At 41.3% G+C, this 16,956-nt stretch overlaps 1 protein-coding gene across 11 annotated transcripts in view; it reads right to left on the bottom strand.

Annotated features, from left to right (window-relative positions):
- The window catches only part of VTI1A (vesicle transport through interaction with t-SNAREs 1A), a 368,523-nt gene that overhangs the window by 101,636 nt on the left and 249,931 nt on the right, over window positions 1–16,956 (bottom strand). For 2 of the 11 annotated variants that reach the window (XM_084994273.1, XM_084994279.1), the window contains one exon: window positions 10,390–11,575. The exons of 8 other annotated variants lie outside the window; for them this stretch is intronic. In XM_084994273.1, the coding sequence (XP_084850399.1) occupies window positions 11,434–11,575 (142 nt within the window). In that variant the 3' untranslated portion in view covers window positions 10,390–11,433. Of the gene's footprint in view, window positions 1–8,786; window positions 11,576–16,956 lie in introns of those variants that run through there. One more of the 11 variants, XM_084994274.1, reaches the window with a different exon arrangement.

Raw genomic sequence — 16,956 nt, 5'->3', positions numbered from 1 at the left:
AGGTGGAGTCTATGTCCCTTGCCCCTGAAACCTGGTGGGCTCCTGTGACTGTTTCGAGGAATAAAATGCAGCAGAGGTGACACTGTGTGACTTCCTAGGCTGGGTTGAAAAACGCCATGCAGCTTCTGCCAGTGTTCCTCATCTCGGGGGTTTGGGCCAGCAAGCATGAGGCTGCCACACCGTAAGGAAGCCCAGACCAGCTCGTGCAGAGAGATTACATGGAAAAATTTTGAGATGAATAAAGAGATCACAGGAGAAAGTCTCAGTCAGCCTCTAGCTACGCCTGTATCCTAGCGCTCCCTGACTGTTTCAGCTCCAGGTCCAGGTCCATCTGAAGACGAGAGACCATGAGCCTGGACACCCAAACCGCTCCTCAATTCCTAACCCACGGAAAGCCTGAGAGGTGATGATGGTTGCTCTAAGCCACTGGTTGGGGATGGTTTGTTATATAGCAATAGATAGCTAGAGGAGGAGGAAAGGAGATCTGAAAGGACACTCATAAATAATAACAAAGGTATATGTCATTTGGAGCCAAGGCTTTCACCACGACCTCTAGACAAGCAGAAAAAAGAATGAAACAATGCCATTTGCGGCAACGTGGATAATCCTAGAGATCATCACACTAAGTGAAGTAAGTCGGAGAAGGACAAATACATGAGATCACTAATATGTGGAACTGAATTTTAAAAAATGATACAGAAGAACTTACAAAACAGAAATAGACTCAAGGCTTTCAAAACCAAACTTATGGTTATCAAAGGGGAAATGCTGGGGGGAGGGGAGGGGTAAATTAGGGGGTTGGGATTGACATATACACACTACTATATCTAAAATAGGTAGGTAACAGGACCTACTGCACAGCACAGGAAAATCTATTCAGTACTGTGTAATCACCTATATGGTATGAGAATCTGAAAAGGAATGGATATATATGTATATGGATAACTGGTTTATTTTGCTGTCTGAAAAGTAAATCACAAACTAACACAACTTTGTGAGTCAGACTTCATAAAATTTACAAAAAGAAAAAAAAGTAATGGAGAAAGAGTCCTTCTCAATCATCAAGTAAAACCTCAACTCACGATTCAGAGCTCCTCTTTCCTTAGCAGCGGGTCAGTGGCCCCTCTTGTAGAATCTCTGGATTTTCCATACAGGGGAGCTTGGGGAAGCAAGGGACACGGGGGACTTTGCTCTGAAGCTGCATTTATGTAGCAAGGGGGGTCCACTGACTTGGGCAGTGGTGCAAGGGGCTCATGAGGTGGGCAGGGAACCCACAGCCCCTCTAAGGCACTCACTGATTCCCACCTTGCCATTTTCACTTTCCAGGAAAGTGAAACGTATTGTTATTTCTGGGTGCAACGTATCATTTTAACACCTCCAGGTCCCTGTTTTTTCTTCTCTGGTTAACCTGCACTTTGCAAACCTCAGGCTGGGCATCCCAGACTCCAAGAAGTCCAACAGGGCTAAGAACTCCTTGTGTACAGCTATTGTTCTGTTTTAGTTTATAAGAAAATTCCCGTTTAGGTATGTTTTCTCACTAGACTGTGTCTATTGAGAGATAGATATAAATTATTTATATTTTTATCTTTACTGCCTAAGGCCTGCCTGCCTTGTCACAATAGCTGGTGCTCAATAAATGTCTGTGGAGATGAACGTATAAAGACAAGTTGGCTTCAAAGGCTGAATTTGGTGACAGTGCCTCCATGCATTTCAAACATCCCATGCCCTTCCTTGGTCTCAACTGGAAATCTCATCCTGTGTCCTGTAAACTCCTAGGAAAATACTTTATCAGCATTTCTTTCATGGCCCTTTCTGTCCCCTGGGCCCTCATTCTCCCTACCTTCCACCTGGGGTGTCGGTCTCTTTACTTTGGACCGCACGTCTGTGGATTCCTGTTGGGTGCCCTTTCCAGACAGTCCCCTGCATGGAGGCAGGTTCCTGGGCCAATTCCCCTCCCAAGTGCCAAGAGCAGTGCTTCATATGCTTGGGGTAGGTTTGGCAAAGCAGTGTGTCTTCCCTGGCTCAGCAGACTTACAAAGTCATTGCGGACTCTGAAATCTCTTCCCCGGGGTTAGCGACGCTGCCGCCGATGAATGCGAACACACTCATCTTAGATACGTTCAACAGGTGATATCAAGATACACTCAAATGATTTAAGGACAACCCGCCGAAGTCCTCAGAAGCTCACGGTGCCCTTGAAACAGGTCATCCTCAGGAGCAAGAGTGTTTCATCTCCCCAGCAGGTGTGTGTCATCAAATAAATATCAGAAAATGTCTTCCAGCCAGGAACAAATAACTGGCAGGGAAAGGGAAGTACACAGGCTCACTGACTACAGGTCTAGAGGTCGACATGGAAAGCATGGGTTTTTTTTTTTTTTTCTTACCTTATGGAAACCAACATTCCCACGAACAAGAGGGTGTCGACGCCATTATTTATTTTACCCCTGTCCAATCACCTGCCCTATCCCCCTCCCTAAGAATCTTCCAGTTGAAACTAGTCTCAATCTTATAACCTCATTTGCTAGTAAGGTTTTAACAAACAGGATCCCTCAAACCTAGCACCACAAAAACACACCCCCCATCCCCAACCAGGAAACTGTGATTTGGAAATAATCATAAGGATAGGTAGGCTAAGTTGGTTACGGGGGATTCTCTCTCAGCCTCCCTCTCCGGCCTTTTAGTGTTCCAATTAGTCATTAGTATTATCTTCCTTCTTTTTGCTGGGAGAGTCAGAAGATATTAGAGTTCAGTAATTTGTGGTTTTTCATTTTTGTAAGATTAGGGAGAACTTAATAGTATGGTACAATTTGTTCTTACATATTCTTGAGCCTACCCCATGATTACATGCCAAATTACCAGGTATCATTGAACCCGAATATTTTTAAAAAATAATTATAAGAAAACCTAAGCCTGTGGTTTAACCCTAACTTCAAAATCATGGGTACACCTTAAAAGAGGAAATATTTTGACTCAAATGTGGACATGTTTTGGATTTAATTTTTTGCACATTACTTATAATTCCCAAAGCCAAAGATAATTCTAAGGGAACCATGAATGCAGTGCATATCACGTGAGACTGAAAAAGTTGGCTCATAATTATTTCAAGATAAATTGTGTAGATCATTACAATTTTTTACTTGCATGAAGGATATCTGCTAATACACTGATGGATTTTGTTAGATCAGTGTTTTCTGATCTCATAGTCTTGGCTAGACACTCAGATACCATTTTCCTGACTTTATTGCACCTGAGCACGACCTGAGCTAGTATTTACTTAACTATTTTCTGTATGGCATGTTGAAATTGGTCTTTTAAAGAAAAAAAAAATTCACCTCCTCTCAAGTAATAATAACAGTAAAATCATGGGCCTGATGGCTCCTTAAATTTGTTCTTTTGGATGAAAACTGGTTAAAGTAAAAGCTGCCCTGCTCAGATGAGGCATGACAAGTGGCCGATCCTTTTATTTGGTAAATATTTATTCAGCACCTACTATGTGCCAAGCCCTCTCCCAGATGCTGTGTTTATATCAGCAAGCAAAGCAAGTTCCTGCTCTGATAGAGCTTACTACATATGTAGATGATAATAAACCAATAAGTATATAATATAGATCTAGAGAGTGATGTGCGCTATGAAGAAAAATGAAGCAGGGGGGAGGCACAGAGTGACAAGGGGGGATCTGGGCAGAGACCCAACAGCATGGAAACCAGGGGACTGTTCTAAGCAGAGGTGAAAGTCCAGAGCTCATGATACTACCCGTTTCCATTTCTGTTCTTATAAAACTCAGTTATGTCCCAAGATTAAGTTTTCGTGTGATTTACCTTCCTCAGACTGCTTTCCCTGGAAATTACCTCTCATCTAGGTGGTCCCACTGGGGATTACATTTCTGGGACAGACTGGCCTGGGTGGGGTTACAGTGAGGAGAATTAGACCCCCAGAGGTGACCAAAACTGCTGCGGGAAGGAGGAGGAAGAATGGAAGGAAATAGCTAGGCGTCAAAAGACATGGAGGAGTTCCTGTCGTGGCTCAGAGATAACGAATCCAACTAGGAACCATGAGGATGTGGGTTCGATCCCTGCCTTGCTCAGTAGGTTAAGGATCCGGTGTTGCTGTGAGCTGTGGTGTAGGTCGGCAGCTATAGCTCTGACTGGACCTCTAGCCTGGGAACTTTCCATATGCTGAGAGTGCGGCCCTAAAAAAGCGAACAAACAAAAAAAGACATGGAGAGCACCAAAGACCTCCTGTGCCATTTTGCCCATGGTCTTAGGATAGTCACCTCCTGGGAAATTATTTCATATGCCAACCTTGGCAAAGGTACATGAGTCGTTCAGGACCACTGCAGCATTTTTTCCCCCATTAAAGGTGAAAGGAACTGGTAAACATGCCTCTTAGATATGTTCTTATAAATATCTGACTCTTAGTTTATCGGTTGAAAACATCATTGATACTCTAAATGAAACATATTAATAGAAGCAGAGTCTGATTTGTAAACAGACCTGCTTGGACCACATATAGTTATTTATGTTCCTTGGAGGCTGACTGCAGGAATGACAACCCAGCTGGTGTCAGGTTTCAGACAAGGAGTGCTGAGCTCTTAAGGCTGATGGATGTAACTGGCTGCCATCCTGGCTGAGACTTCACAGTCGTGTTACTTTGAGCAAGTTAAGGAACTTTGCTAAGCCTCAGCTTCCTCATCTGTAAAAGAAAATAATAATGCCTCCCTTAGAGGTTTGCTCTGAGGGTTAAATGAAATGAAATGAGATCATGATTATACAGCACTTAACATTTACGTGCTTTTAAAATAAATGGCAATTGAGATGACAACAGCAGTCATGACAATAATGACGATTCAGACACGCAAGGTCCTTCAGCTCTGAAACAGGGAAAGCCTGGGCTTCTAGATTCCTAAGAGGCCTGAGTAATAACTGAGAGCTCTGTGAGTACAAGTACTCTATTGGGCTGGTGATCGCAGCACAGTGGTCAGAGAGAGATGGGTGCTGGCGGAGACAGGTCACCCACATGGCCCATGAGCCCAGCCTCCAAATGTAGAGTTTCAGGGAGGGATGGGCAGTGGGGCCCATTCCAGGCAAGTCTCAGTAGACATGGAAACATGGAAAAAGGCTTCTTAGAGCTGTGACACAGGTCTCACATCAGGAACAGCAGACAGGGGTTCAACAGAATGTGTCCCTTGCCATCTGGGCCAGGTTGTAGAGGCTTCCTTATCTTAGATGCACCTTTTTGCTCTATTGAATTTTAAAGGTGTTCAACATCTGTCACCCCAAATTTAAAACCAGCAACAGGAGAGCACGTCCTGATGGTCTGTATGCATTAAATCTGCATAGAACACAATGAGGTGTTATGCAACCCAAATCCCTTGAACCGACACCAGTCTCCATTTGCAGCAGAAGCAAATCAGTTCATGTTTAGGGGAAGGAGGGCTGAAATTCAAGTGGAAAATCAGGGCGGGGCAGGTCTGTCCTGGTGCCAGATTTTCTTTAATAGGCCAAGTGGTGCACTAAGCACAGCTTCTTTAGGAAGGGAAGTGCCTCTCTGCTCAGTTCCACAGCTCCCCCTATTTATTGTTTTTCCTTTTTCCCCTCTGGATTACACCTTTGGACTTACACCACTTAGGTGGATTAAATCATTCAGTCCATGGTTAATGAGTCCTGCTGTGGGCCTAGCAGAGAAATCATCGAGAAGACGAGCACTTCCAGGGAGACTTTGATTTTTGCAACCGTGTAGTCACGAGCTTTTACGAAAAATACATATTACTTCTGTATGGGTCCAATAAGAGAAGATATGCAAGAATAAATTTAAGTTACTGACTGGCCAGCTGGATAACATGACACTCACAACTTTCTGGCTGGTCAAGGGGGTGGTGCGAGAAGAATGAAGGAGGTGGAGCAGAGCATAGGTCACAAACAGAGGAGCAGCCTGAGATCCAGGAGCTCTAGGTTTGGAATTTGGTGACGCATTCCCGTGTTGACGGAGGAGTGAGGGCTATGAGTTATCCACTCTGGACTTAGCTTACCGGGCAGCTGTGAGGACTGACCCAGCACTGCCTGATTTCTACCTCCCTGAGAGTAAGTGTTGGGTGGCTTCAGTGGCAGAATGGACAGAGAGTTGATCTGGATAAAGAGGCTTGAGGATTAAAGGAGAAAACCACATAGAGGCAGCCAGATAGTAGGAAGAACTGAGATGACTGCCTACTTTGTGGTTTCCTTTCAAACTATAGCCTCGATCTGTTTGGAGAATCCATTTTCTGTTGTGGTCCCAGAGGACAGCCTATGAGCTGTGAACGACACCGGTAGAACACAAATGACTCAAACAGCCATCGCTTTGCTGGGTTATTCCCTGTCTTGCTCCCCACAGGATATGAAGTGGTTTACATGAACACACAGCACTTGTGCGTGGAAGGTCACTGGTCTTGGACTTGGCTTTGTCGCTTACTTACTATAAGGCCAGGGAGCCAAGGTTCACCAGGTCTGGGGACAGTGCATTTAGGAGTGATTTACCAAGAAGAATTTGCTCTAGAAACATCAGGGATGAGTATTAATTACAGCAGGAATGCTTTTCACATAATAGGTTAAATAAAACACGGTAAGCAAATATTACGAGGAAAAAAAAAAAAAAAGGCACAAAGTTTGACCTACATGGATAATGACCCTAAATCTTAAGAGTAGATAGTTTTTCTCACAGTAAGTAAAGCCATGATGTGGTCCTAAAAAACAGTACACTGGCTGAACTGAAAAACTGAAAATGCTGTAAAATAGCCCTTGGTAAGGGCTATTCTGCACAATCTGATGATTTGGGATTTTATCAAATTAATGTCACTAGATATGCCTTATAATTAGGATAAATATTTGAAAAGTTTTAAAAATGGGGCTATTCATTAACTCATTGATTTTCCTACGGATTGGGAGCCTGAATTTAAATGATACCCAAAAATATAACTAGGTATGCTCAAAGAGAGAACTGGTTTTGAGTCTTTAAATGGAATGCAGTAATTTAAAATGCTATTACTATTCAGATTCTTGAGAACATTAAAACTGCCCATTAAATGAAAATCTAATAATTGGCCCTACTGCATCGTGACATTTGGTAACCTGTTCAGAAATGCAGAAAACTGTGGGAGAAAAAGTTCTTTTGAGGCAGAATTTGATGTGCAATGTAATATTATTCCAAAAGCCAAGGTCTCCACGCTCATACACACAAAAAAACAACAATGTGGACTGACCAGCAAAGTTGAGGGAGATTCTGGAAATCAGAGCTAAGGCTGAAGACTCTCTAAGGTAAGTTATGTTACTGGCCTGGAAAAAATCAACAGGCAACAGCACGCGCTCAGAGTAAATCTCATCCTGGAACAGGCCCCTCTTTGGGCACTGCTTAAAGACATAATCAAGACAGGTCATTCCGTGCTTTTATAGAAACCATCTGTGCTTTCTAAACTTACTCTGCAATATCACTAAATAAATAAAATGTAAAGACATTAACTGGGGGACAGTTGATAGTTTCAAATGGGAGGTTCAAAAAATTTCATGGGCTGATGGTTACCAAGCACCTTCTATGTGCAGGCAAATGTGTCCAGTGATTTTGAGAGTCAACTATGAGAGATTTACTCTTGCTCTCAAGGAGCTACCTTGTAGTGGGGTGAATGAGACAGGTACTGACAGAAATAAAATACAGGCACACTAGATCCATCCATAGGGGCTGTACAATCAAAGCAACACGGAGCCTCTTGTTGAAGGGATCCAGAAAATGTGATCCGCTTTTTTTTGAGGATGTAGCACGGAGACAAGATGCTGAAAGGTGGGTGGGATTTGGACGGGGGAGATGGGAAGGTAAATGTCCAGGCAAGGAGGACGACAGGAGCCAGGGAAGAGCTTGAGGCATGTCTAGGGAGCAGGAAGGAGTTCAGTCTGGCTGGAATGCAGATGAAGAGGGCAGGCTGGTGGGGAAGGAGGCAGGGGGCTGACAGAGGCCTGGCCAAGGCACTGAGGGACAGTTCTGTCTGAAGACAGACTCTGTTAGCAGCACTGGGAACTAAGGTAAAGAAGCCTTCATCCTTAAACTCTTTACCTATAGAAATATAGGGCTCCAACTTTTTTTTTTTTTTTTTTTTTTTTTTTTGTCTTTTTGCCATTTCTTGGGCCGCTCCCGTGGCATATGGAGGTTTCCAGGCTAGGGGTTGAATTGGAGCTGTGGCCACTGGCCTATGCCACAGCCACAGCAACGTGGGGATCTGAGCTGCGTCTGCAACCTACACCACAGCTCAGGGCAACGCCGGATCCCTAACCCACTGAGCAAGGCCAGGGATCGAACCCGCAACCTCATGGTTCCTGGTTGGATTCGTTAACCACTGAGCCACGATGGGAACTCCAGGGCTCCAACTTTTTTTGTCCCTTTTCTTAGGTGTTTGTCAGCAACCAGAAGCTGAGAAGAGGAGGCCCCTCCAAAGGAAAGCAGTTACTATTGACTAAAAGCAAATGAAGGCAAAGAATAATCAGGAATTTAAAAGGAGGAAGGCAATTTAGTTAAAGGAGAAAACAGGCTGGGGAGAAAGTAGTCTGATGAGGAACATGATGGCAGCTCCTCCCATCCCCAGCCCCAAGGCCAAGGCTACTCCCAAAGACAATTTATGACACAAATTTGAAGACCAGCAAGCTCATGGCTTAGAAAGCACGGGAGCAACCATGGGGGCAGCACAAACTTGCCAGCTCTGGATTTTCACCCCAAAACTACGGATTGCTCTTTGCATTCCTATAAGAGAAACTTCGTAGAAGACATCCTTTTAGGAAAATATTTAATGTCAAGGAGAAATGTTCACAGTAAACTGCTAAGTGGGAAAGGCTACAGAATAAATACATGTACATGATTTTGTATAAATATGATGAGTAGCACTTACTGGTGTATTTGGCCATCAAAACTAGAGCACTAAACGGTGGAAATATTTTAAATATGCCACACCATGCAAAATGTTCTTTAATTGTTACTTGGAATATTCAGTGACTCTTTTCTGGCAAAAGTACTGTGTAGTGCTTCAATAAGTATGCAGAATACATTCTTTAGATTTTATCTCTGATAAGAGCAATAAGTAAAACAAAGAATCCTGTTGAAGATGTAGCTGGCAAGGCATAAAACATTAGAGATGAGTGTTTGCATTTTACCACTTTTAGGAAAACAGTTGTCTATGCAAAGAATACACAGGGTCTTACTTGAAAAAAAAAAAGTATTAACACAAATATTCTAAGCTCACATTAACTCTTGTAATCAATGTAACTTATTTACCTAGATCTGTTACTCCACTTATCTAAATACGCCCAAGTATAAACTATAGGTGCTGCACATCAGGGCACGGTGGAGGCCCAGTCTTTTTAAAGATACAAATGTTTCTGGATTCTTTTCTATTCAATGAACCCATAGTAATATTCATACCTTATACACACACTACAGAATTATTCTACTCTGCATGTGAAATCCCACATTTTATGAACTCAACTAACACAGTGGAAGGATGGGTCTGTTCATACGAGAGAGAAACAATGATCCTTCAAGTTTAACCTCTTCTTTTCCTTTTTTTAAATGGCTGCACCCACGACACATGGACGTTCCTGGGCCAGGGATTGAATCTGAGCTGCAGCTTTGACTTACACTGCAGCTGCTTCAACACTGGATCTTTTAACCCAATGTGCTGGGCTAGGGACCGAACCCGTGCCTCCACAGTGACTCGAGCCACTGCAGTAGGATTCTTAACCCACTGCGCCAGAGCGGGAACTCCCAGGTTTAATCTCTTGAATGTTATCAGGAAAGAACTGTCGTAATGGCAATAAAGAAAAACTTTCTTTGGGGTGAAGTATGTGAACAATCTTTTACCTAAATAAACTCACTGGGAACAGAATTGAAAACAAGTTGACCATATATTGGATAAAGTGCAACAAGGATTACAGCTGCTAATTTTGGTCTGATGTTTTAGAGCTGACGGTAGAAAAAAAATTAAAAAGGCAACAATGTGAACCCAACAGATTTTTACGATGTATAAGTCAAACCCAAATAAATAATTCTGGCAGATTCTATATTCTTTATGTAACAACACATCATCTGCCAAATTAGGACAATAACTTAAAATATTTTATTTGTGGGGAGTTCCTGTCGTGGCTCAGTGGTTAACAAATCTGACTAGGAATCATGGGGTTGTGGGTTCGATCCCTGGCCTTGCTCAGTGGGTTGGGGATCCGGCATTGCTGTGAGCTATGGCATAAGTTGCAGACACAGCTCGGATCCCGTGTTGCTGTGACTCTGGTGTAGGCTGGTGGCTACAGCTCCAATTCGACTCCTGGCCTGGGAACCTCCATATGCCATGGGAGTGGCCCAAGAAATGGCAAAAAAAAATTATTTGTAGTGAAAGTAAATCATAGGTTTCTAAAACTTAAAATGCCAACAAAATACTCAATTGCTTCCAGGTAAATTAGGCATAGAAAAAGGCAGTGAGAGCACACACAAAAGTGTTAACTGTTCGATGGAAGATGAGGCTTACAGGGGGTTTTATTCTGTGCTCTGTTTTTGGGACGTTTCAAGATATTCAACAATTAATATGAAATTAATTTCCTTTTATTTATTTATTTATTTTTGCCCATGCCTGAGGCACATGGAGGTTCCTGGACCAGGAATCCAACCAGTGCCACAGCAGCGATGCAAGCATTTGCAGTGACAATGCCAAATCCTTAACCTGCTGAGCCAAGAGGGAACTCAGCTCGCCGTTTTTTAATAAGAAAACTATGGGAAACAGAACAAAACCAAACTATTCTGAAGCCTATTTTAAGCAAGTGGGAACAACATGGCAAACAGTGCCTTGTGTGCAGGACGAAAGCTGCTATTGCTTTAAAGAAACGCTGAGCTGCCAGTCTGTTTCTGGGGTGGCAGACTGGGTTTGTGTTTGTATGCTGCATGACAGGGAGGGGTGCAATGAGGTTATCCTAAAAACACATGAAAGACAGCGGAGTAGTGAACTGGTAGCAAAAGCCCAGGTTTCTTTGGGACATTTGAGTGGTAAGGTAATAAGCAGTTACGGTTCTGAGTGGGAAGGACCATACATAGTGGTGGAAGAGGTCCTGGAGGGACTGCAGGAGAAACGCTTCCAACCAAGATGCCTCTAGGAGGACCAATACATGGGCAAGGAGGAGCTCTGCCTCTCTCCTCCTTAATCAAGAGACTGTCTCCCTTTAATTCGGCTGGAATGATGAAAGATTGAAAGTACAGAGACCAAAGTCTGCAAAGGCTTCATAAGAGCTCTCCACCAACTGAAACAGGCATGAATGGCATGGCCACAACTGTTATTTAATTAGCACACATTGATTAATTTAACCCATGGAACCACTGTCTTCTGTGACGGCTAATTTTGTTTTTGAAGTCAAATGAAACAAAGTATCTGAAGAGTAATTAAATGAGTCCAGTCTCTTCATCCCTCCGGCTACAACGACTGGGTAGCCCTGCACTGCTGAGGTGTTCTGAGCTGTTCTCAGGAGGTGGTGACTTCACATGAAAAACCGTAATGCGGATGGGCCTGTGAGCAGCACTTTCCCTAAGGAGACACGGGAGGAAAGAGTATAAACTGTAGTTATTTCCAAACACTGGCTAAGAAACTGAGGAGGTTCTATTGAAAAGCGTGTTATGGAAAGAAACGCCGTGCTCTGTTTGTGACCCTCTGCCTAACAAGAAAAGCACTAGAAGGGAAGATGGAGGCATACAGGTATACCTCATTTTTGTGTGTGTTTCACAGATACTGTGTGTGGGTGTGTGTTCAATAACGATTTGAAGATCTGTGGCAACAAGTCCATTGGAGCCGCTTTTCCAATAGTATTTGCTCCACTGTGTCTATGAGTCCCATTTTAGTAATTCTCCTGGTATTTCAAACTTTATTATTATTATTATATTGGTTATGGTAATCTGGGATCAGTGACCTTTGAGGTTGCTACTACGACTTGCTGAAGGCTCAGATGATGGTTAGCATGTCTTAGCAATAAAGTATTTTTTAATGAAGGTATGTACGTATTTTTAGACATAATGCTATCGCCCACTTAAGAGATAACAGTAAAGCGTAAATACAATTTTTATACGCACTTGGAAACTAAAAAATTCATGTGACTCACTTTATTGCAGTGGTGTGGAATTGAACCTGCAACATCTCTGAGGCAGAACTGTATTTGTGGGTTTGCAGTGGTTTTAGAAACCTGAACAAAATAAAATCTTAAAAAACATATATATTTTTTTCCTTTTTATGGCCTCACTTGTGGCATATGGAAGTTCTTAGTCTAGGGGTTGAATTGGAACTGAGCTGTAGGCCATGGCAACACTGGATCCACATCCAAGTTGTATCTGCGACTTATGCTGTAGCTCACAGCAATGCCAGATCCTTAACCCACTGAGCAAGGCCAGGGATGGAATCCACATCCTTACAGAGAGTACTAGCATTCTTAACTTGCGGAGCCACAATGGGAACTCCAATCCACCCCTCCTTGTCTTCTTCTTCTTCTTTTTTTTTTTTGAGAAAACTTTTTCCAAAGGATTACAAACATGCCCCACAGATGACCAGATTAATGTGGAGCCATTCCAGTTTGGTCTCTTCTTCCTCCTTGGCAAACTTTAGACATGTAAGCAAAATTTTAGGGTTCCCTGGAAGACAATTTGAGAATCACTACTTCACAAGGGATGCTGCGCATTGGCTCATTCCACATATTCAGACCACTTTTAGCAGTTTTCTTTGACTGCAGACACCTAAGGACTACATTTTCAAGATTCTCTTATAACCAGGTTCCAGATAGGACCCAGGTGCTGCAAGGCAGATGTTTGTGTGAGACTTGGCAAGGGGATGTGAGCAACATGAGATACTTGCATGGAGAAAATAGGCACTTCTGGTAAATGTGTGTGCGCGTGCGTGCGCGCGTGCGTGCGTGCGTGCGTGTGTAGGGGAGGGGGTTGCATTTGGTCCTTCTGGGACAGCTCTGGTAGAGACTATGGAGTCTGGTTCCTGTATCAGGAGTGCCATGTAGTGTAAGACTGCAGCAGTGAGCAGTGCTAGGATAGTTTCTTCTGTTCTTCTGCAGCATCCAAAAGAGCTTTCCCAAGGACTCCATCTGCTACGCAAATAAACCTCTTTCTGATGATTCTATCCCCCTGAATCTAAGAATTCTGACCAATACAACATCTAAAAATTGACCCTAATTGTCTCATTGCTTCATATGAAGTATCTTCCACATCACCCCATATCAGTATTCCTACTGAACCTATTAGCACTATTTGTATCATATAGATACTGAATAAACACTAGTTAAACCACATCGCTATACCATACCATTATGCTGGGTTAATTTTAACATCATTCAACTACTTACTAGATTGTGAGACAAGGTCTACATAATATAGGAAGAAACACCTCAATAAGCAAGGAGTTGAACAATTATAATTTTTAACTATGTTCAGCTATCTCAGTAAAGAAAGCAAGGCTTGAAAAAAAAAAAAGAAAAAAACCAAGCAGTCTCAATTTCCTATCATTTGGTGGGGAAGAGAAATAAGTCAAAAGCTGTCTTTTAAGACATAACAGAAATGTAGACAGGAATGTAAATTTATTACAGTGACTGACAATGAATCTGAACTTGATCACTGCAGAATATGCTTAAATATCTGTATCTTGTCAGAAAAAAACAAGAACAGAGAAAAAGAAGAAAATGGACCCTTTATCTTTAAAAATAATACATGGTCAGCATGCTGTCATATATATATATATATATGTGTGTGTGTGTGTATATATATATATATATATATATAAAATCTAAGCATTTGATTACTGACAGTTTTTGTCATTTAGGAAAGGCTCTGTGAAAGGACTCTCTTTCCCCTGTTTTATACACAAACTTTATTTCATTTTCTAAAAGCGCTTAGACAAAGGGTCAGATGATAACTTTAAATATTTAAACTGGTCAATGACAGTCAAGTAGTCAGGAACTTTTCTAGTTTATTGTTAAGTATGGATTGCCTTAGAGGTAACCTTAAGTACATGGCATGGCTTCCTAATGAGTTATTAGTTAGGAAACTATGAAGTAATTCTGAATTTTAAATAAGACTGGAGAATAGACTTGGGTATAACAAATTAAAAGCACCATAATTATGCAATATCATGAGATATTATTAGATAGTCACACTATGCATATATCAAAGAAAGACATTAATAAACCAAACAAATTAATAAAAAGCTAAGTCTGGCCCTTCAAGACCTCAACACTAATTGGAAAGGATTTTGACAGAACATCGTGAATAACTTTCATTATATCAGTTTGGGCAAGCTATTTCTTAGCTACCTAAATGATGATTATTTCTACACTCCTCAGTGCATCTATCAAAATCTAAGATCTTAAAAATATCATTAGTGAGGATGAGGGGAGTAGCAGCTGTTCAAATGGTGCAACCTGAATTTGAATTTACTAGTGTGATATAGGTGATATACACAGGGTGTTTCATTTTCTGATATCTTACTTATACACTGCCCACTGAAAACATATCATACATTTATTTACATGTTGTACATTAACTAGACATACTATGCCTTATATTCCAAATTCTGAAGGTCAAGCATGTGGATCACTCTAAAAACACTTCCCAAAGTGTGATGGTTTAATGGATTTAATTCTTAAAGAAAAACATTTCATAGCAAGGGCAGATTAACCTCACAAGGAAAACAAACACATCTAGTAGTAGATATTATTGGGGGAAAGTGTAAAAGGCGTAATTTTGCTTCTAATAGTTTACCCCTGCAACAAAGATATAGATTTAATCCTTCTTTACTTGTTGGGCTTAAAGTCACTGAAAATACAAAAAACCAGGTCTTTCTTTTGTTTAAAATAAGAAAGGTCTAGCCAAAAAGGAAGTCCAATTAGTTACTACCAGAGGGTACCAAGGACATATTATAGGAATGCGGTTTATCAAGGTTAAAAAAAAAACAAACAAGAAGCTGGGTGACATATCAATGCCTTTAACTATTCTTGATTTTAATACCGAATTTGGTTCCACTAAAGTTCCCCCCTTGAGGTGAACTATCTGTTATGTGTATCATTTTCATAGATGCCATTGGTGCCGTGCCTGTTGAAAGATATTTTGGAAATACCTAGGCTTTAACTGTCATTAAAATGGAAGCCGTACTTGATAAATAAGCAACTTGCTCCAGGTCACGAAGTTAGATATTGGAAAAAGGAGGAGGATATTGCCGCCCAAGTTGCTCCCCTACCCCCATCCAAATTCCCTTAGACATGGAGGCCTTTACTTCCTGGTTCTTTTAGTTGGGGTCTTGACCCATGGACTTCATGTGCTCCCTCTTCCTTTTCTCACTGAGAAGAAAACTCTCATACAGTATATTCATGATCATGCCGCAACAGTATAAATTCATGACCATGCTGCAACAGTATAAATTAAGTTTATGAATGAGGTCCTTCACTTATTGCCCCTTTCTCTCATGCAGTGATATTTGTAACTCATGAGCTGTAGGATTTCCAAAGCTGAGTGATTTGTAATGTAATACTTCAAGAATCTCCAGGGTAATATCAGCATTAGTTACAAATAAAAGTTGGCTCTCTGCATCTCTTAACCTTGGGAACATGAACCTTTAAGACTTGGAGATCAAATACCAACATTCCCCTAGGACTGCTGTGCACATCTGCATTTCTGGACACAGGACTTTTTTTTGTTCCTAATCAAGTATAATCTCACTTCATAATTTCTACTTTTGGCTCAGTGCTACCTAGATTTCTAGGCAAGCAAAGAAATGAGGGCTGAGGATTTTGTGCTTAGAGGTTTGGAAATTTGGCAAATGCTACATTAAAATGCAAGTATTTGATCTTGAACATCAACCAAGTGAAATTCAGCTAAAATACAAAGAAACCAAATTGAGGCTTTCTATACGCCAAATCTGCACCTGTATTTTGATGTTGCCAGGTATTTGTACTAAGAATTCTGTGTACAGGGCAAATGGGAATGAAGAGCCTCCCAAATTTTCCTCTGGGATCTTCCAGCCATTGGACGTGATCACTAATTCTTGCTTACATCTATGGGTCAGGCGTCCAAGCGTTGCTATTCCTGGCTGATCTTGTTCTGTGTTTAAATGGTCTGATTGTTAGTCTCTGCATCTGAGTCCAAACCAATTTCACATGGAAAGTCAGTTCAAGGATTCCAGTCACCTTTAAGTTATCTTTCAAACCAGCTAAGAAGATAGCTTGAGTTATTAACATACAATTATGAAAACTGCCTTGCCAACTCACCAAACTCAAAGGTGTCATTGTTCATACAATTTCCTAAATATTGACCTTTTAGGATCCAGTCAATGAAGGAGAGTTTATTTTCAAATAATTTAATTTATCCTCCATTAACACTCTTTGGGACCTGAAGGCTGCAGAATTTAAATGATTTTTATATTCAGATTATTGTGAGCACGGGTTACCTGTAAAAGAACATTTCCATAAATATTTAGCCTGGCAGCACATTTTATAGCTCTGAATTGCATCAAGGTAGGGGGAGAGACTAACTGGGTTGAAATTACAAATGCTTTCACACAACAACCATAACTTTATTTCTTATGTTTGTCCATTTCATAGTGTTAAAACATTATAACAATCACACAGCAACATAACCAGGAATGACTAGGGGAAGAATATACTTCATCCAAGATTGTCTTATACAACAGCTATAGCTGATCTATGAATGCATTTATGGTCGTTGGTTGAAAGCCGATATGAGTATTGGTTAAAAGTATGGGTTTTATTTGGAATCAGGCTTGTGCTCAAGTTCTAGTTCTGTTATTTACTAGTTCTTTGATTCTGAGTACGTCAATTATGCTTTTGAGGCCTCAGTTTTCTCAGTTGTCAAATGGGTTGCTGTAAAGATAAGAGAGACAACTTATAATAAAGAGTCTAGTATAGG

The sequence above is a fragment of the Sus scrofa genome, chromosome 14, assembly GCF_054392235.1.
Source record: "Sus scrofa isolate SSC_HxYL_T2T_F1_AM1 chromosome 14, Sscrofa_HxYL_maternal_Yorkshire_Landrace_v2.0, whole genome shotgun sequence".
Lineage (NCBI taxonomy): Eukaryota > Metazoa > Chordata > Mammalia > Artiodactyla > Suidae > Sus > Sus scrofa.
This window is presented reverse-complemented; position numbering and strand designations above follow the sequence as displayed.